This window comes from Neodiprion pinetum, chromosome 7 (assembly GCF_021155775.2).
Source record: "Neodiprion pinetum isolate iyNeoPine1 chromosome 7, iyNeoPine1.2, whole genome shotgun sequence".
NCBI classification, from domain to species: domain Eukaryota; kingdom Metazoa; phylum Arthropoda; class Insecta; order Hymenoptera; family Diprionidae; genus Neodiprion; species Neodiprion pinetum.
In genome coordinates this window covers 16,030,926-16,053,373 of record NC_060238.1, presented here as the reverse complement: position 1 = coordinate 16,053,373, position 22,448 = coordinate 16,030,926, and the positions used below count along the sequence as shown (strand labels likewise).

General features: G+C 46.8%; 1 protein-coding gene across 1 annotated transcript in view; it reads left to right on the top strand.

The window, feature by feature from the left end:
• LOC124223701 (ras-like protein RAS2) overlaps positions 1-21,412 on the top strand; it is a 308,087-nt gene extending 286,675 nt beyond the window's left edge. Inside the window, exons 7-8 of the mRNA XM_046635934.1 lie at positions 18,183-18,448; positions 21,040-21,412. Of these exons, the coding sequence (XP_046491890.1) occupies positions 18,183-18,448; positions 21,040-21,412 (639 nt within the window). The remainder of the gene's footprint in view (positions 1-18,182; positions 18,449-21,039) is intronic.
• The last annotated feature ends 1,036 nt before the right edge of the window (positions 21,413-22,448 follow it).

Sequence of the window (22,448 nt, the reverse complement as noted above, 5' to 3'; positions counted from 1 at the left end):
TACGAGGAAATACGATACGTCGATGTTTGCTCGTTGTATCCGTTCATCTGTAAGAATGGAAGGTTCCCTGTTGGCCACCCGACGGTCTACGTTGGAGAGGAGTGTAAGCTCTTGACAGGGTCGAGCGGTTGCGACATCACGCGAGTTGAGGGGCTCATCAAGTGCCGAGTTTTACCGCCTTGCAATCTTTATCACCCTGTTTTGCCGGTGCGCATGCATGACAAACTCATGTTTGCCTTGTGCCGCTCATGTTGTCAGAGTTTGAACCAGGACGAGTGTAGACATGATGACGAGGCTGCGCGAGAATTCGAGGGCACGTGGGTGTCGATCGAATTAAAAAAAGCCGTGGAAATGGGATACAAGATCAGGAGCATAAGCGAGATCTGGTCGTATACGGTGACATCGTTTGACCCGACTACTCGTCAAGGTGGGCATTTCGCCGGCTATATCGACACCTTCCTCAAGATTAAGCAAGAGGCAAGCGGCTGGCCTGCTGAATGCGAGGACGAGTCGGCTCGAATGCGCTACCTTGATGAGTATGAGCGGGTCGAGGGTATACGGCTAGATCGCGACCGTATTGCTAAGAATCCCGGCATGCGATCAGTTTCCAAATTATGTTTAAATTCGTTTTGGGGCAAGTTCGGGCAACGCGAGAATCTGGTAAAAACAGAGGTCATAAAGACGCGTCAGCAGCTGCTCGAGCTTTTGACCAACCCTGAAGTCGAGGTGTCCGGTTTGCTGCCCGTGAACGACGAAGTGTTGTACGTGCGTTGGTCGCACGCGCAACACAGCGTTGAACCGTCAGCGCTGGCAAACGTCGTGATTGCCTCGTACACCACTGCCCAGGCTCGGCTGAAGCTCTTCTCGTTCCTTGAGAAGCTCGATCGGCGCGTGCTCTATTACGACACCGATTCAGTAATTTATACCCGAAACCTCCGAAGGCCAAACGAGTATGAACCTCCCACGGGTAACTTTCTTGGCGACCTGACGGACGAGTTGGTGTCTTACGGCCGTGGGAGTTTTATACGCGCTTTCGTCTCGGGAGGGCCAAAATTCTATGCTTTTATCATTAAACGTCCGAATGGTGAAGAGGTGGAAATTTGCAAGGTGAAAGGCATATCACTGAATCACGCAACGAGCTCGAAAATCAACTTCGAGGCCATCAAGCGGATGGTGGTAGAAGCCGCTGCACCCATTCCCTTGGAGTATCGCGCCATTCGCCGAACGGAACTGCACGCAGTCGTGACGCGCTCCGAGCACAAAACGTGTAAACCGGTGTACGTGAAAAGGCGTTGTTGCATCACGAGTTTCGATACGCTGCCCTACGGTTATCGCACTGGATGATGACGAAGATCCCAGACTCCGAGCAGTTGCACACCACAGCTTCCGTCTTCTCACCCTGCGGTAGTACAGACACCCGGACGGCAAGCCACGCGCGCGTTTGAGCGACAGATAGATAGACAGACAAACAAATAGACGGACAGACAGAGGACACCGAAGGGATTCTTACCCCAACCGCCTGTTATTCCAACCGGCGAGACGCCAGGCCAACCCATCAGATACTCTCTTGTATGTGTCCCGCCAAACTGTATAAAGGTTAGTACCACGCTTAAACCCTACGCATGAAAAATTGTGAAAAAATCTCGCATTGCTCGTAAAAATTCATCTCGTAAACCGCGGCGGGGCGCGCTGTTTTCAAGCTGATATCACTGCGCGCACGCGTACGAATAAGCACATGGCGTACGCGCCTCACGCACAATCAGCTCGACCGCGACCGCGCCGATGAGCTCGTACCTGCGCGGTTACGCTTCCGCGTGCGCTTGAATAAGCTCATGGTCAGCGCACGAAGGGAGTGCCGCCGCCGCCGCCGCCGCCGCCGCGAGCAAGCTAGCGTAGTAAAAGAACGTGTTTTCAATTGTTTCAATTTTTTATAGATCCCGCATTATCCATGGATTCTTCTTCTTCTTCTTCTTCTTGTTCGATGACGGACACACGTTGGAAACATCCGTTTTCGGCCATTGTAGCCGGGCCATCAGGGTGCGGTAAATCAAATTTCGTCAAGAACTTTCTGCGTCATGGAACGTCAATGTGCGACACAAGATTTAGTCGTGTGATATGGTACTTTGACGAATGGCAGCCGTTGTACGACGGGGACAAGAGTATAGAGTACCGCGAGGGGTTACCGCAACACGCCGATTACGAGGGTGACAAAAAACCGAAACTTTTGGTAATCGACGATCTGATGCGAGAGGCTTCAAACAATGTCGTCGTTGATCTTTTTACCAAGGTCTGTCATCATAAGAACCTCAGCGTTTTCTACATAACACAAAATCTCTTTCACAAGGGCAACGGTCAACGAGATATTTCCCTCAACGCAAACTACATAGTCTTCTTCAAAAATCCACGGGATCGTGCCCAAATTCAACATCTTGCCAGACAGGTGTATCCCGAAGATCCGAGGTTTCTTCAAGAGGCCTATCACGACGCTACCGCAGCGCCACACGGATATCTGCTTTTCGACCTGAAGCAATCCACTCCGGAGAATTGCCGTTTTCGATCAAACATCTTCCCTTCGGACGATAATCACTATGTCTACGTTCCGCGAAAGGATATAAAGGTCACCAATGCGCACCGGGTTCCAGTCGTTCAGCTGTGATGCCTCGAATACGCCGTACCGCGTCCGGTCGCAGAGCTCGTGCCGATTTCACCAAAGCAAACGCGGTAGCGCTGCACGCTCTGCAGAAATTGAACCCGTCGCAGAGATCGGCATTGCTACGCACGGCCGACAATTCGCTGGTAAAGACCATTTGTAAGTGTGCATTGAACACCTTGGAGGGTAACGTAGCACTGTCCAGAATTCAGAAAAATCGTCTGGCACGTCATAAACAGACATTACGGCGGTTGGCCAGCAACCGGGGTACCTGGAAGTCCAAAAAACGTTTTCTTGTTCAACGTGGGAACGGATTTCTCACCCTCTTGCTCGCTCCGTTACTCGGGACTTTAGCCTCCAGCCTCTTCTCCAAGTAGCAAAATGGAACGTACAAAGAAGATGGTTTTAATTCCTATGGAGAGTATGGAGAGATTTCAACAACGCGTCAGCGAGGGTATAGCCACTACGCTTTCACCTGGAAATACAACTACCACACACACCGATCCCGTTTCAAGACTCGACAACGAGATGAAGGACATCTTGAACAAACCGTCGAAAGACGACGCAGAAAAATGGAAACTCTATCAGCAGGTACTTCGACGATATTTGTTTTTTGCAAACGACGCACGCAAACCCATGAAATTAGACGTTCTCGAGGAAAAGGAGAAGGAGGAAGAGGAGGAAGAAGAAGAAGACGGAAACACAGCCGAAGAATCAATGATATCTCCCACCGTAGCTGCGAGTCCTGGCAACGTTCAAGCGCGCGCAAAGAAAGTTGCGTCAGCGGTACCAAAGAAGTATCGTGCAAAGGCCGAAATGCTGATGCGCGAACTCGGCAGCGTACCGGAACGATTTTCTTGGGATGCCGCAGGAACCGTCTCGTTAGACGGCGTTACAGTTCCCGGCGCAAACATCGTCGACCTGGTCAATCATGCCATGCGATCTAGGAAGACTTTTACTCCTACAGGGGCTGGTCAGTTTGCACGGTTTCTTCAGACGATCAACGTACCCCGAGAATACGTGGGGAACGATACGCTTTGGAAAGACATACGCACATTCGACACTCCGGGTCTACCGACGGTAACATCGCAACAACTATCGACACACGCCAGTAGTTCCCCGACGAAGCGACGAAGTTCCGCAAACGTTACACCCGTAACCAGCCGTTCTCACGACGCAGGATACGCTCTACGCAAACGCGCCACCGGAGCAAAATCCGGTTGGAAAACACTTCGGCTGAAGAAAAATGACGACTCTTCTTGAAGAAACGTATTACAATCCCTCGCATACTGCCGGTTACGCGGGAGCACGAATTCTGGAAGATGTTGCACGCGAAAACAACTCTCGCGATTCGGTGAGAAAATGGCTGGCAGCTCAGGATGCCTACACCTTACACAAGCCCGTGCACAGGAAATTTCCGAGAGCAAGGTACAACGTTTCCAACATAGACGACGTATGGGAAGCTGACCTGGCTGACCTGAGTTCCATGAAGAGCCGCAACAACGGTTTTCGCTATCTCCTGGTGGTCATCGATGTATTGAGCAAGTACGCATGGGTGGTCCCGCTGAAACGAAAGACAGCCGCAACCGTTGCTGAAGGTTTCGAGCAAGTGTTACACACTACGCCGCGCAGACCCGACCTACTGCAAACGGACAAAGGTAAAGAATTTGTCGGGAGTGCTTTTCAGAAGATACTTCGCGACAATGAAATACGATATCGTGTTACTCGTAATCCCGATGTGAAAGCAGCTATCGTGGAGCGATTCAATCGTACACTCAAAGAACGCCTGTGGCGTTACTTCACGCATAAAAAGACGCAACGCTACGTCGATGTTTTGCCACAAATCGTGCAAGCCTACAACAATACAGTTCACTCGAGCATCGGCATGGCGCCGTCGGAAGTGACGCTTCGCAATGCTGCTACAGCACGTGCCCACATGGAAAAGCGTTATTCTCCGCGTCCAAATGGCAAACCGAGATTCCATAAGAATGATTTTGTACGAATTAGTAAAACCAAGGGAACATTTGAAAAAGGCTACGCGGCAAACTGGAGCGAAGAATTATTCAAGATCCGACGAGTGCTTGCACGTTCACCGATAGTCTACGTCTTGGAAGATCTCAACGGCGAAGTAATCGACGGCTTGTTCTACGACCCTGAACTTCAGCGCGTGGAGGGGGAAACACGGGGATGATAAAATAGCGTGTTATTGCAGCATGTCTCGCAGTCGTTGAGTGTTCACCGTTCGTTTCGTGCATCAAAGAAAATGTCCCGGGATCAGTTTTACCTAACTTTACCGAGCAACAGCTCGATGCAGTTTTTTCCGGAGAATCGGACGTGCTGTTACATTACCCAGTTACCGCGTCAGATTCAACTAACGGGAGACTGGGAAGTCGGGCTGGCCGAAATTCATTATCCACTCACGTTTGAACACCCTCCGGGGTATGCGCCAGTGAAAAATGAAACGATACCCTGTGTCACGCATTACAATAGTCCTGGGGAAGGTGCAGTTGAGGTATCAGATTGCAAGCTATCTGAAACCAACAAATCATCAAGGATCCCCGGCTGCCAGATGTTTATTTATTGCGATCTGGTGGAGCCACGTATCGTTGGAGATGTTTACGCCCCGCTGTTACGAGTCATTCAAACATGCGGCAAAGACAATATCTTACAAGGCGAATCAGAGATGAAAACACTATCGCCACTGTACTACGTACCACTGATGCTCACGAACTTTCAAACCATCGAGATCGATATAAGAGATCAATTCGGTAGGCCAGCACCATTCACGAGCGGGACACTGACGGTAACGCTGCATTTTAGACGCGTTCAGTAATTGACTGGAATCACAGGAGTCGCTCAGCAAAAGAGAGAGGGAAAACATACCAGGTACGACATGGCTCATTATATACAACATTACGAAAATCAGCTCGGCGGTGGAGGCATTGAGACGGTTTACCGAGGAGCACCGCATCAACGCGGACACGGAATCGGCAGCTTCTTGGGAGGCCTGTTTCGTCGAATACTACCTCTGCTGTCCAGTGGTGCTCGCGCGGTCGGAAGAGAAGCACTGCGTGCAGGGATGAACGTCATGACAGACGTAAGAAACGACACTCCGTTCAAACAGGCAGTCAAGAGTCGTTTCATAGAATCAGGACACAAATTGAAAAGAGCTGCTGAAGAAAAAATTGATAAACTCATGAAGGGCAGCGGTTATAAAAGCCGAGCCGGCGGATTAGCGCGTAAGTCAAACATTGCCCGCGTCAACAGACTTGTCGGCGCGCACCGAGCAGCTGGTACTACGAGAAAAATTAGACGAAGGTCGAAAAAGAAAACATCGACCAAGATACCCAAGCGTGCCGGAACCGTCAAGAAAACTAAGCGGAAAAAGTGTTGTAAAAAACGGGACCTTACAGACATATTCGGACCCCGGTAAGCCCACGCGCCGCTCGTCTTCAATCTAAACATCAACAATGGCCTTCCTGCACGCGCACTCGGGTGAGTGTATGAAGTCGGAACTGGATTTGTTTTCTCTACCACCAACGCAGACGTCTATTGAGGCTGGTCAATGGGTACACTACAAGCCCGTATCATCTCTAACCGACGATTCCCCGATTGAATTTGTTGTACCTGGAAACGGTGATGAGTACATCGATTTGGCACACACTATGCTTAGCGTACGAGTGAAGCTACAACCGTCTGCTCCTACCCCACCGGCAGGCGAAGGCAACGCGGCTACTCCGCATGCCACTCCGGTAAACAATCTGCTTCACTCGATGTTCAATCAAGTCGATATATTCTTCAATCAAAAACTAGTCTCACCAGCCAACAACTCTTACGCCTATCGAGCATATATAGAGACTCTACTGAATTACGCACCCCCTGCCAAGAAATCCCATCTTTCTTCGGCTCTATGGTACGACAGCGAGGATGGAGTATCGGATGTATACGACGCCGACGCCGTCGGTGCTGACCGAGGTTTCATCGAACGCAAAAGGATCATGAGCAATGCACGTACCGTTGATCTGATTGGACATCTGCACTGTGACGTATTTAATCAAGACAAATTTTTAATCAACGGTGTGGAACTGCGTCTTCGACTTGTGAGATCAAGAGACAGTTTTTGCATCATGGAAGCCGAAAATCGCCACAAGCTGCACATACTGGAAACTTCACTGCTCGTTCGCCGAATGAAGATCAGCCCTGGAATCTTGCTGGCGCACGCACGGACGCTAGCCAAAGGTACGGCAAAATATCCCGTAACCAGAGTCGAGGTGAAGTCTTTCACCATACACGCAGGAGTACAGGCAGAAACACTGGACAATGTCATACTCGGACAATTACCGAAACGAGTGATAATCGGTTTTGTCAGCAATAAAGCCTTCAACGGCGACAGACAGCGCAATCCGTTTAATTTTCAAAACTACTCTTTGAATTTCCTGTCGTTGTACGTCGACGGGGTGCAAGTCCCATCGAAGCCGCTACAGATGAGTTTTGGCAAAGACGAACTCTACGTGGACGCTTATCACACCCTCTTCTCCGGTACAGGGATTCATTTTCTGAACGAAGGAAACGGTATCGGCCGGCAGCAGTTCGCTAAAGGAAATTGTCTATTGGCTTTTGACCTAACCCCCGATCTCTCAGCCAACTGTACATCGCACTGGTCGCTCATCAAACATGGAACTCTCAGGGTCGAAGTGCGGTTCGACGATGCTCTCAAAGAAACTGTGAATTGCCTAGTGTACGCTGAATTTGATAATCTTATTGAAGTTGATGCTGCACGTCAGGTCATTACAGATTTTTCGGGCTAAGAAAAAGAGGGAGATCACGCCCCTCCTATCACGGCCGCTTCTATGATATACCAGGTGGTGATTTCCGTTAGAGAGAACACTGTGACTACACCACGCCAACGTCTTCAAGGGGAGCAACAGACCGGCTGGAGACACCCGATAAACAAAAATTGAGACGGGGATTGTAACACAAGGCTGTATATAAACACCCGTAACTACGGTGCCGAGCCAGTCAGCATTCAAACTACGTGACTGCAGGTTCGCTCTTCCAGCTCTTTATTCATTCGACTACATTCTTTCAAGTTCAAGTATGGATTACGTGATAGATATTCAAGGATTTCGAAATATCTATGGTAAATTTATACCGAAAGAGGTGGCAGTCGTCACCATCGATCACCGCTACTCGGCGCATTGGTTAATACAACCGCCATATCCCTTCACGGATCTGCCGCTCAAAGAACGTGGCGTGAACAATCACGTAACCTGCTACCATCATGGCATCGAGTGGTTTGAAGGTGATATCTCGCTGGTTCAATTAGACGTTAACCTCCGAGAAATCGCACGTAACGCTCATCGAATCTTTGCCCGTGGACACGATAAATGTAAATATATTGAAAGTAGTACCGCGCGTCAAATATTCAACTTGGAGGACATCGATTGCCCGGCGTTCGACAAACTGGAACGGTCTTCGGTATGGTGCTTCTTCCACGGTGTTAAGAAGGAGGAATTTTTCAAATGTGCGATGAACAACGCACTCAAACTGAAGAAATGGATCAACAACAACGATATTCTAACTAAATACGATTATACAGAAGCATTGTCAGCCAGTAAGCCCAAAATCACCGGAGAGGAGAGTTCGACTAGTAATCAGCCACTGCAGGTACCAAAAAGAAATTTCACGCTACAAGCAGTAATACCAGAGTCAGTCGCTTCACTGAAAATCTCTCCTGATCCGTCTGCGCCTACGTCAGACGGCGAAGTTACCGTTCCCTACGAAATACTTACTACTGCGATTGACTCACATACCTCCTCACAACCTTCTACGAATGGTATGATTATCTCCGATAACGAGGGTGAAGAAGAAGAAGAAGGAGAAGAAGACGAGGTACAAAATGGACAGTCTACAGATATGGAGCGCGATGCCGGCGATTCCGAACGGGAAGACCGGGGTTTTTGCAGCGGATCAGATACCCCTCATCTGGACACGCCCGACAGCCTTTGTGTCAAACACGGATGATCACACACGCCCCGGTAGCCACTGGGTGGCATTTTTCGTCAGTTCCTCCGGACACGGTACATACTTCGACAGCTTCGGATTACCACCATTCGTCCCTCACCATAAGCGGACTTTACGAAGAAATTGCAGACGATACGACTGGAACGACAGACAGCTTCAAAGCCTCACTTCTGATGTATGTGGACAATTTTGTATTATGTTTATGCACTTTATGGCTGCTGGTTTTTCTCTGCGGGATTTTCTCAATATATTTACTCCTGACCTCGAAAGAAACGATCGTATCGCAGAATTATTCCACAACCGAATAGCCCATGTCACAAAACGCAAAACTAACACCATCAATTCAAATCACATTTATCCTATAAGTTGTCTTCAATGTTGTACCTCTAAGAATTGTAATGTTGCTGATTATAAGGCTGGTAAATAAAAAACCTTGATAACATATCTTGTGTAATTATAAGAACATTGTAATTATCTCTTAGTCGTTATCTGTAATAACCATGTATGTATTTGCACCTGCGTTAACCGAATAAACCTGCGAGGATGAGATTTGATTTTTCTATGCAATCCACCATTGAGTTCTGTTTCCTCACCCACCCACCCTGATCCTCGTACATCTAAGTATGCCTATAGTCTTGCATTAAGAAAGAGAGAGAGAGTGACCAGGTCTATATTTTCCAAGCGCACGTAAACCTTAGGATAAACACTGACGGCTGGGTAAGGTCAGTGACACGAGCACCCGACACAGAGAGCAGGGATGGAGAAAGAACGAGAGCCGGGGTGGAGGACCTGTAACCCCAAACGTCCAAGTCGCAGAGTTCGCTTCGTGAACGGAGGTAGCGGGGCCAGATGGGTAGGTGGCCCCAGAATCGGCCGCACGGCCAGGGGCACCAGGGTAAGGGGATCGTCCCATGGTCAGGGTGCACAGGCCCAGAGGCCATCCCGTAGAGTCCGGAATCTGATTCGCGGTCAACGGTACCCGGGGTAAGGGGTCGTCACACGATATTCACCACGCGGCGAGGGGGTCACGGGCGAAGGGCTGACGAGCCGCGGAACTTCGAGGCGGAAAAACCGCTCCTTGGTAAGGGGTTGCGGGAAAGGGGTGGTCGTCCGGAGAAGCTTCTAGAATAAAATACCTCCTTGACGAGGGGCTGCGGGGGAAGGGGAAGGGGCCCCAAAATTCGCTCCGTGGCGAGGGGCGGCGGGGGAAGGGGATGGCGTCCCAAAGTCACTCCTAGGCGAGGGGCGGCGGGGGAAGGGGATGGCGTCCCAAAATTCGCTCGGCGGCGAGGGGCGGCGGGGGAAGGGGATGGCGTCCCAAAATTCGCTCCGTGGCGAGGGGCGGCGGGGGAAGGGGAAGGCGTCCCAAATTCGCTCCGTGGCGAGGGGCGGCGGGGGAAGGGGATGGCATCCCAAAATTCGCTCCGTGGCGAGGGGCGGCGGGGGAAGGGGAAGGCGTCCCAAAGTCACTCCTAGGCGAGGGGCGGCGGGGGAAGGGGAAGGCGTCCCAAAGTCACTCCTAGGCGAGGGGCGGCGGGGGAAGGGGAAGGCGCCCCAAAGTCACTCCTAGGCGAGGGGCTGGCGCCGGAGAGGGGTGCGAGGGGGGTTTGTTGTGACGCCCCAAAGTGCCCCTATACTACTAATGTATCATATTAAAACTAATTGAGCAGAGAAATTCGTGAGTGTATACGGCCTTATACAATAATAGGTTCAAGTTTTGATATGAGAGCGATGCGGGAAATATTAACGACGCATCAGGTGCGCAGAGAGGCGGGCCTTGAATACCTGCACCGATGGAGCAGTGTGTATAGCTTCCGGGAGACTGTTCCAGATAGCTGCAGCAGAGTGTTTGAAGGAAGAGAGGGAGAGGGAGAGGGAGAGGGAGAGGGAGAGATAGAGATCACATATTCGTGTTACGTTCAGTCCACGTATGCTAGATTAAAATATGCGGATTTATAGCATACAGCATAAAACCGTGAATATAATAATAATAGTTCTTTATTCATCAGAATTATGTTTGCAATCGGTTGAGGAAGTAAGGAGCAAGCAAGGGGGTACGGCAGTGGTAGTAGAAATACCCGCATTCGCACGAGGGACAAGGAAAACTGCCGAAAACCTTGTCCAGGTGTAGCCGGACCCGAGTCCAAAGCACCGACCAGCAACTCGGCGCCTGAATGGCGTGACCCGTCTTACATTTTTGCAGGTTGCCGTTCAGGACCGAATTGACAGGCAGGGGATTTGAACTCGAGTCGTCCCGCTCCGCAGTCACGAGTGCTAACACCTGAGCTACTACGGTCGGTGGCACAATGTACAACAAGCGCATATTTTCACCAGATCGAAAAGTTAAGATTTACTGTAAGTACATTACCGTGGTCCTTCATATGGTTATTTCTAAATTAATCAACATCCAAAGTTTAATGAAATTCGATGGTTAAGATATAAACGCTTTTATTTACGAATTTTATGCGTCACAGCTTGTTTCTGGAGCATCCAATTTTCAACAAAAATATGTATTTTTCATAATTCTCGGTATATATACCAACGACTTATTTTTAATTTCAAATAGCAGTCAACGTTTTTCTCACGTTATTTCCATAAGCAACTTCGATTACAATGCGGACTATCTTAGAGTTGATGTAGACAGTTCAAATTTTCAGAGAATTGTTTGTATTAATTTGACAACGTTTAAGCCCCTGGGAGCATACAAATTCGGAAATTACTCTATTAAGGACAACTCTAATGTACACCTTTCGGAGTGACAACCTTTTATGCTTCCAGTGACGGAAAATTTCGTGATGTTACATATTCCTGGTAGCATGTACGTCTGTGAGAGTTTTTTGCATCGTATAGCTAATATGCAACCTTAATGTACAGTGACTATTACTACAAATCATATACTTGTCGCTAGATTTTAAACATTGTTGCTTTGGATTGAGGCAGGGAGTAAAGTCTACACTGTATATTGTAGGATAAAGAAGCGTGCATTAGTAGTAAAGTAAGGCCGGTTTTGGATACAAATCCCTACTTTACTGACACAGCCCGGTCGTCGACCGTTCTTCACGGGTGGGGAGTGGGGGGGTATCCCAACCAAAGCCTTCGTTACGGCCAGGGGGGTGACACAGGCTGCTGGAGTCGCTTCGCTTCGAATGTCCGTCTTTTGTGTTGCCCAATTTCGTCACTTCTGGCGCCACTTATCTTCTGAGTCAAGTCAAGCACTCGATGAGGAGATAAGTGGCGCCACGTATAGAGCGCTAAAGAACTACAGAATGCGGACAAAATGCGAACCGGGTTCAAGTATAGGAAAAGTGGCATTGTGTTATCCTCCTGGTTACGGCTTCGCTTGTCAACCTCCATTTTTGAGTTTGGATGGGAGGGGGGAGGGGGGAAGGAAGGCGGTAAGAGGTCAGATTTTTGTAGGTATAGGGATTTATATGTTCGGACGTGAATTTTTCCCGTACTTCGGTCACTCGGACAAAATGACCGAGAACTTATCGCGTTCACAATAATTCGGCGGCCCGTGATGTAAGCTGACGTGGATATTACAAAAGATATTGCGAGATTCTGTAGGGCGCTTGGCGTGATTAACACGCCTCGAAATCGTTAATTCGCTAGACCTTGGCAATTAACTCGGTAGCTCAGTACCGCGGAGAGGGGTGGGGTCATTTTTGGGGAGGGAGCGAGACACTCGTCAACAATACGTTATTTAACGAAAATAGAATAAAATCATACATTTTACGCCAGCAATGATACAAAAACAAAACAAAAAAAGAATAATTTAAAATCGCTCTTCGCGATTCAAAATCAAATAAACAGACCTGAGAAAAATCCACTCTGTAAAAAAAATTGAGCCTACGTGTGCTAGTCGCTTCTTTTAATAACAAACAACAAAACAAAAACCCAAAAACAAAATCTGACCCGACGAGCTAACTGCGATCGTCCTCTACTAACAACAGCGCTAATCGCCAAACTTAACAATAAACCATTAGACATAAACTAAAACAAAACCTCACTCGACGCGCTAACCGTGATTGTCCTCTATTTTATAGCGCTAATCGCAACAATGAATAATACGATCAAGAGCAGACCCTTTAGAGGCAAAAAAAAAAAAAACAACAAACTAGAACTAGCCGTGCTTGCCGCGCTGGTCGCAACCCTAGTTACTACCTTAAATCATATTTTCTTCATTTTACCCTGCTACGGCTTATTGCAACGCATCCAAGCTCATCTTCCCCCGGGGCGTCCCCAACTTGATTCGCGAATTCGAACACTCCCCCTTTGACGATTCGAGACCTGCACGAGAGGTGACCCTGAAACCGGATAACGTGGCTCGACCTTGTACACCGAATTCGGCTGTACTTAATTTCAAAAACAAAAGATCGCAATCAAAACCCGTAATTCTACTCAACATTCTCGATTACTCAAAATTGGCACTACTTTATCACGCGCAACTCAGGCTACAGTCAAGAAGCAAAAGATTCGGCAAAAGAATTTCGGATACTTTTCTACAACGCCAATTCCAAAATGGTTATCCGTTCCTCGGCAAGCCGCAATTTAATGCCTCTTGAAATTCTTTCGCGAGAAGATTAACAGCACTTACCAGTCTATATTCATGCCACGAACTCTCGTACCCCTTCGTTTTTAGCTACCATCGTCCTCGCAACCACACTACCCGAACAATCAACCACGAACTTAATGGCCTCGACCTCGAAAATATCGCCTGTTTCGTGCAGTGGCCAGAACTAGAGTGATCTTGGAATTGACGATCGGCCGCAACGTGGATCTCGCGATACTACTCCCTCCGTGGCCTCATACCCCCAAGAATACGTAACAATCGATCCGTCATCGATTTCGGGGATTGCACAACTTAGCGTGCACCTGTCGTCGCGTCGCGGCGCAGAACTTAAAGCTAGATCCTGATGTCGTCCTTCGCGCAGCTCTATGGTGCCCCAGGGTTCAGCGGGTGGTGCTTCCTCGTCGCTAGGCGGTCTCTCGCAAATGCGTTGGTCCGGCGTCGGCTGGGTGAGCGGGGGGAGGCTACGGCGCGCCGACCGCCAGCGGGAACGCGTCCGCCTTGGATTGCCGCGTTGCAGGGATCTTCGTTGGCCCGCCCTCCGCAGCCTCGACATCCTTCCCTCGAGGTCGTCGCTATTCCGCCACTCCAAACTATCCTCGACTTTGTAATGGACCGCTGGCCTGGTACCGTTGTACTCGAAAAAAATAAAAAAAACAGAAGCCTGCAAAATATCAATCGCGATTCGCTACAGTGTCCCCTCTCGGAAGCTCGGATGTGTGACTCCAGTTCTGGCATTCTTTTCTACCCACTTCGCTATCGTGCATCCCTCGAGTTTGGGTGCCACCAAGGGTTCGGGGAGCCCCTTGTGACAGGCGTCAAAATGCCACGTTACAATGTATAAAGGGTTAAGTGTTGAATCCCTGATGCCTAGAGGATATATCGGGACAATCTCTTAAAACTATACATACAATGCGCATGCGCCAAATAATTCAATCTCATTGCTTGGTGAAATCGCCCCGCGGCGATGTTTTTGTCTGCTGAGCAGGGGGCCAACGTACACAAAATCAGACAAGACTCAAGAGCTGTAAATCTCTCGTGCATAAAACCGCGGATTGAGGTTATGTTGCTGTTTATTTTTACGTATCGTGAATTGTCTAAGAATACTAAGAATACTATCGTTCAGCAATACCGTGGTCGATATCGGAAAATATTTGACCGACGCAAATATCAAATGATAGGGAAATTGGATGTTATTCATTGAAAGAAAAAATCCGACATTCAATGTGAAATGTCATTAACAAGAAGGAGTCTGGACTTAAGTAAATTTGTAAGGCACGGAAGCATGTAAGTAAATTTCCAATTACGTGATCTTTGACAATGACAATATTTTAACATGGATTCAATAGTGAAATTCTTTTTTTTTCGGCAGGCTCAAAGTTTAAACTTTGATTAATACGAGGAAAATTATGCCTTACCTGATGGTCAAAACGTTTAGGTGGCAAGGATCCTGGTTTCTCGAGCGGTGCAATCATTATAATCATCGAACCTGGTTGTTCCGTCAGATATCAGGTGCCAGAGTGAATTTTATCAGGCCATCGCCACCTTTTTAACATCAGTTGAAGCAAAATTGAAGAGCGGGATACACTACAGATGATAATGGCTGAATATCCCATCATTTTACTTTGATCGAGCCAATAGCGATAAGTTTGTTACTTAACCGTTGCCGCCAATTCATTCTACCGAGGAATCATTCTGTGCACCATTGTAATTTAAGCATTATTATTGACCAGCATTGTTGTTCAAACTTTATGCCATTTAATTTGATATCTTATTTTGAAGTTTACTTTTACTCTCTTAGGCATTAAATTCAGATCAATAGTTTTTCAAGTCCTCAATTAGATTGTGGGGTTGAATTTTGCTAGGCAAACTGAATCAATCTGAATCTAGAATTGTTAAATAACTTCGGTTAAAAATGTCTTTAAATTTAATCTTAGTTGGCGGTGTCATCTGGCTAGCTAGTTGCACGATAACTTGAAACCAAATTCAATTTTACACTCTTTATAGGTTCCTACGCTAAGACTGACAGCTTGTGAATCCCCATTTACCGCCATTATTTCTGCATTTCATGTTAGCATTGTCTAGAGCAAAAAAAATCTCAATTTGAGATTTGAAATGGAATCTGAAACGCAGAAGTTATTCAGTAGCACGAATTGAAAACCAAGAATTTTATAATGGTTCCGGCAAAAAAGAGACTCTTTCCAAATATCCTTGTTACAAGGTGATGTTCGGAGGACTATGAACAAGATATTGTATCGGATTACATTATTTGGAAAAGAATCTTCATAAACTTCGTTGAAAATTAGATATTAATTTATTTTGATGGAATAAGGGATACAATCTTGAATCCGATAAGTCAATATCCTCGTAATAATTTTCTGACATTACTCTAAAACCTGATTGTCCTTGAAGCTAATTGTGACGTTAAGGCGCATTTTGAGAAAGTTGATTTTCAACTTGTGTCATAGGATGTGATCTACGTTCCTGGTTTCTACGCTTCCGATTAGATTTTCTTTGTTTCGAACCGCACTAACATAAAATACAGAAATCATTTTAATAAATCTAATATTACTTGAATTTTCAATTTGAGTATTAGGTTCTCTTCATTTATTTAATTAAACATCATTGAAAATTTGCGAAATGAACTCTGATAATCATTAGAAAATTTTTAATAGTAGTAGCAATAATTTATTGATCGGAAAAAATACATTGACTATCGACTATTTGTAAATTTTGTTGAACTATTTTCGAGAAAAAAAGATTCACAGTTCTGTTACAGATAGTGTCATATTTAACTTTCTCGAACGCTCGGTTTAATGTCCCATTTTCAAAAGTGATAAAATTCAATATTACCGCCTGAAATCACAAGAGAGTGAGAAAGTTGCTGAGTTGCTTGAAAGTGGCGATGATCTTTGTACGTGTGATTATTTCAATACGCAGATAACAGTAAATATTAGAGATGTAATTATTTTGGCCGTATCACCTGTTGATAGAAAATAATTTCATTGTAATTTCTGATGTACGAAATAATAAAAGTGATCAAATAAAATGTTCCCACCTAACTGCTGCGTTTCTTCAAAGCACCCAGCATTTGAACGGATTTCTCATTTCAGTCGAATGAAGCCAATTTTCAAAGAGCATTAGCATCAACTTTCCGAGTCACTACCTCGACTGTTTGAGATTCTAACCTTAAAAAGTCGTATGAACTACATCGCCATCAGAAACAGAGTTTGACAGCTGAAACTCGGAGTGGCCAGCCTGTCCGAGCAGCTGATAAAACTCGCGCATGCGCATTGTATGTATAGTTTCAAGAGATTGTCCCGGTATATGTATACAGAAGTTGAAGGGTGAAGTCTTCATAGGTGTTACGGTATACTATATGTAGGGTAAAGGGTTAAATCTTCATAGATATATACGTAGGATAAATACTTAAACCTTCATAGCTATAAGGGCATATACGTAGGGTGAAGGGTTAAGGCTTCACAGGTATAATGGTATATATGTGGGATAAAAGGTTAAATCGTTATAGCCATATAAAGTCAGCATTCCGACCGAGTTCGCAATTACCATTAACGGTGTGGAAATAAAGAGAGTACAGAGTACAAAGTATTTAGGGGTTATCTTTGATAGTCATCTCAGGTGGAATTTTCAAATAGACCACATTATTAAAAAACCCAGATATTTGCTCTACGTTTTCTGGAGACTATCGCATTTCGCTCATAAAAAAATTCTGGTAATGATGTACCTCGCACTTTTTGGAAGTGTAGCTCACTACGGTATAATAGCATGGGGTGGAGCATACGGAAATATAATGGACTCTCTTGAGAGGGTCCAGCCCAGACTATGGAAGATAATTGCACGAAATAATGCTGATCTGATGGAACCTCTAAACATCCGCGAGACTTACACATTGGAGTCACTGCTATATCATTATGACGACTTGAAAACCAAATACACCCAATCGGGAAGCAATACTAGAAACAAAACTATTGCTATACCAAAGACCTCCAAAACTATAGGCTTTAAAAATCATGTGATTCAGGGAATAAAGAGCTATAACAGACTCACGCATGAGCTGAAAATATTAGAATGTAGTAAAAAAAATATAAAGAGGCAAATAAAGAGCTACCAAATATCACAAAGAAACTACTCAAGCATCGAGAAACTACAACAAAAATGATCATTTTATTTTATATTCACATTATATTTTATTATATTATTATTGATAAACTTTCTTAGTTATATCTTAAATAACTATTTTCTTATTTTTTTCTCCATCTACTTTCGCCAGTCCTGCGCACAGACATGCTAAATGTCTCTGCAGGGTATATATTATTGTCCTTGGGACTATTAGTCTTAAGTCAAGTATGTATATGATGTAAATTGCTGGTTTAAATATACAATTATAGGCATGAACGTTGAAAAGGTCGAAGGTCGATTAAAGGTCGAAGATTGAAGGTCGAAGGTCGAAAGCTGAAGCTTGAATATCGGGGGGTGAAAGGCTAAATAGGGGGAGGGTAGGCCGCGGATGGAATGGCTGTGGTGGGGAAGGGAGGGAGAGAGGGTGAAGGAATTCTGATCTCAGATCTTGACAGATTTAGCCTCGAACCCACATATATGCCCTCAAATCTTGACAGGTTTAACCTCGGACCCACATATACATGCCCTCATACCTCCACAGATTCCCTTTACCCTCCGTCCCTCCCCTCCCCGCCCCAGCCATTCCATCCGCAGCCCACCCGGTAATGTTTTTCTACTTTTCAGTGGGCGTGTCAAATCTGCGTTTCTGGTCGCTCTAAGATTTGCATACTGAAAATATTAACAGATTGTGCAACGATTCGCATATAAGCGTATGCAAACAAAAATTAAAACATGAAAATAATAAATGGTAGTGATATTGGTGCTATATAAAGATTTTTAATTTCCAACCCAATCTAGGAAGTGCCGATTGTGATTGCCGGCAATAAGTTGGACCTAGCGCCAACACGACGGGAGGTGCGGATAGAGGATGTTAGCGAGTGGCTCTTCTGCGAGTTGCCGAAGCTTCGAGCGAAGGTAATGGAGTGTTCAGCGAAAGACGACTACAACATCAAAGAGCTTTTCCGCTGCTTCGTTACGCTTTCTCGTATCGTGCCCAAATCTCCCGCCGGTGAGACCACCGAATCCGGCCTGAGGAGACGGTGCTCTGCCTACGGATCCCGTAGGTAAGTTTCAGCGTTGCAGATAATAGTCCGAGAATATTCCATTATACGTAATTCTCAAATCGCGGGGGAGGAGAGTATATTCTAAAATCAAGTACTGCGATTTTGCGTTCCATGATGAGTTTATTGGGGAGTGTGCGTGAATATCTGTGCAATGAGAAGAATTTTGATTGGTATAGTTGCTAAGAAATTCTAGGAATATGGTTACCACGGCAATAACGATTTCAATATTGTCAGAAGTGCGAGACAATATAATACAAATAACGATATTTAGTGTGATTATATGCGATAGTACTATAATATTTCTTGGTTAATGTAGTATTCAATTCATTTGTTTTGGTCACTTTGCTGCACCAACCTGGAACTATTGCACTGGTCAGATAGAATATGGTACTAGTGATTACAATCAAAAGAAAAATTCGTCGCACGCCTCGGTCTGAGTCTAGTCCCTTCGGTTCTACTCAGGGTCGCTCTTTATGTACATGTATCAGCTGGCGACTACTTGGACTGGACAGCTCGTCGTCACAGTATATAATTGTATGATTGTAACGGATTCTATCAGTATTTTTCTACACATATTGTCTACATTTTTTTGGGCCGATAGTTGCATTATAGACAGTCTTTAATGAGGGGAGTTGGACCATCCAATATCTCACCGTCGGGTCTAGGTGAGTTATACTGTAGGCGGTGTCAGTAGTAACTGGCGATGTTGTCATCCATTCTTATATTCATAGGCAGTTTATCGCATAACTCGGTAATAGTGAAAGGTTGTAGTGAAAGGTCGATGTCTTTCGAAGTCAGTGCTCTTAATGGGACCCGCAAGTTGAATTCTAGCCTTATGATACATGTAATATCAGTATCAGTTGTAACGTGCCATTTTTTTTTTTTGTGCGTTTCAAACGGCCCCCGAACCCTAGGCGGAACTTGGAAATTAGGGATTCCGCGATCAGACCGCTAATCATTTCGTAAAAGAGCGCCAGGACGAAGGTCACGCATCCAATACTCTAAGAGAGGATATTTTACGGGCTGGCGAATACAACTTTTCAGGATTTTTGTTTATTATTTGTTTTTTTTTTCGAGTAAATGCAACAAAATACACGGGATCGACGGCAAATTCAACAGCGTTATAGGATCACAGTCGCGAAGAATCGCGACGAGAGGGGGGCCTCACACGAGGCTACGGAGAGAGCGTCAACGTAGAGCTCTGCGACGAGGGAAACCAAGGCGGTCGTGACTCCCGTTTGGTGGCCGGCAAGCCGTAGCCTCCCCTCACCACGCTGCCGTCACCACGCCACTGTCTAACGATGGGACACCGGAGAACTGGACAGCCAATCAGCGTTCCGCGACAGCGGGAGTCAACGATAGCGATAAGTTAGGCTATAAGAATTTCGTAAGGAGAACACCAATTACATCAGAAGAATTTTTCACGACTAATAGCACCTATGTTCGAAACATGTATGGATTTCAGCTCCGATTAGCGAAGCTCTGCACTTGAGCCCTGGCGACAGCTTGCGATAGTGGTATCGAAGCGTTTGGTAGAAGAAAAGATAATTTGAATTGCTGGGAGGGCATTATGGCGAAGACAGGCGTCGGAGAGTTTTTTGGGGTGTCTGCGAAGCGGTAAGCGCTGTAAATTCTTCGCAAACATATTTCGAGTACGATTTAGATCGGCGCACCGATCAACGGTTGGCCAGTTAATAATTGAGTTAGTGGAGCACTCGAAATCTGTTTGCCGGTCTCCTTGTTTGATGGCCGTAGTCTGAGTTCTCGCGATAACGCGTAGAGTAACATTTGGGTTATGTATGGTATATAGTAGAGTTTTGAGTCAAGTACACTATTGTTTCAAATTGAGTGCAGCCAAATTCCGCTGTACGGGGTCCCGTCGAGTCAGCTTAGGTGAAAGTGTCACCTCTCGTGTAGGTCGCATGTCGTCATGCGTGAGCGCTCGGTTCAGCACAGCGATTTGTGAATCTGGGGTAATTGCGAGTATGGATTGGGTTCGGATGCGTCGCGATAAGCGTCATAAGATCACCGTTGAGAAACGAGTAATTACGAATAATTATTAGATGTGTAATTAGCGCGTCGAATAAAGTTTTGTTTTAGTTATTGCTCTAGTGGATGATTATTGTAGTTTGGCGATTAACGCTGTATTTCGTAGAAGACGATCGCGGTCAGCGCGTCGAGTGAGATTTTGGTTTTAGTTTTTGTCTAGTGGTTTATTTTTAAGTAGGCGATTAGCGCTGTATACAGTAGAGGACGATTACGGTTAGCGCTTCAGGTAAGATTTTGTTTTTGGTTTTTGGTTTATTGTTTACTATCAAGGAGACGACTAGCACACGTAGGTCTAAGTTTCCTTATAGAGTTCATTTTTTTCCGGGTAGTTATATAAGGGGGGTTCTGGCTCAAACTGACTTACCGACCGAATATAGTGCTGCAGGACGCACCTCGCCTATAGTCGTTTTGTTACCGGCCCAAGCTAACATACAAGATGTCTGACTGACATGCAAGATGGCGAACGAGATGAAGGGGCAAGTAGTCGGTGTGTTACTGACCTAACCTAACCTAACATAACCTTTTTTTTTTTTTTTTTTTAGCGGTGAAGAAGACATTTTCAAAAGACATCCGGATGTTCTTGGATGTCGTCGGATAATGCCGGATTCCTACCGGCTAAAACCCCTCCGCCGCTCCTCACCCAGGACAGGGCGGACCCGCTCTCGCATTACTGTACTTCGTCCCTGTGGCTGGCCGATCTCTTGGCCTCTCTCTCCCGCTTACCTTGACGTGACATTGACCATCTCGGCCAAACTGTCGCGCCTCGGTCAGCTTTCCCTTTCCTCCACTCTTCTAGTTTCAGTTGTGACTACTGTTGGCACGAAATTCGCTGATGTCTGTGTTCCGGCGACCTTGTCCGTAGTCACACTTCGCACTACACTTAACACTACACTACGTTCATTGGCTTCGCACTAATTGTTCTGCCAAATTGTCTACCTGCCCGTGTCACTAGTCTTCTGTCCTGAGCTTCCTGCACACACTTTGAGTCTCCCTGCGCACTGCTAGCCTTTTCTGCAGAGCATGTTGCTGGAAGTGCTCACGTGGCCCCAAGTTAGCTCCTGCACACTTGCCTGCGACGTCTGCGTCCTGGCCAGCCGCCAGCGTCCTGGCCAGCCGCCAGTCCGAGCAGGTGGCCTCTTCATCCACCGTGGATCGGTAGTGCGGGAACATCCTCGCATGCTCGTCCCAGCTGACGCACTGGCAACTGGCGGTGAAAACCACACCGTCGAGGAACACAACGTCTGGCCCCGGCGGTTGCATGTTCACTGGACTGCACGAGTTCGTCAGCTTCTGTTGGCCTCCGTACCTTCGCTTCAGGTACAAGATAGCCCGGTTGTTGCCTACGTAGTTTACGTCCCCGTAGGTCATCCGGACCCTTGCACCCTCGCTACCCAGCATTGTTGCTTTGACCGCAGGCGGTCCTCTCCCGATTTCCTCGTCGGCGTGCCTGGCCGCCAGACCCACGATCCTGACCTGTTCCACACTTATGTCGCTGGCTATAGGCTCGGTCGCACCGTCCCTGAGGTAGCCCGCGCTCCTGAAGCATACGGCGTGCCTGTATGCCAGGTCACAACCGCACGCCGTGGATCACGAAGGCGTACCCGGATTGGGTCTCCTGCTTGGTCGTTCCCCCCTCCTGTCCCTTTCGGCCTCCTCCTTGTCTCGGAGTACTTGTCTGATGTAGTCAGCCACCGCGTTCCACTGTTCCGCCCCTCTGAACATGGCGCGCACTATTTCCCGGATATTCATGGTTGGTCCGGTCGCGCTCCACATTTCTTCCTTCGGTGCCACCCATGCCGGGCATACGAACCACGTCTGTTTCGCGTTGTCCGCAGCGGCTTCGCAGTGGTGGCACCGTGGTGTCGTTTCCTTGCCTATTCGATGGAGATATGCATCGAAGCACCCGTGCCCCGTCAGGCCTTGGGTCAGGTGAAACTCCATCTGGCCGTGT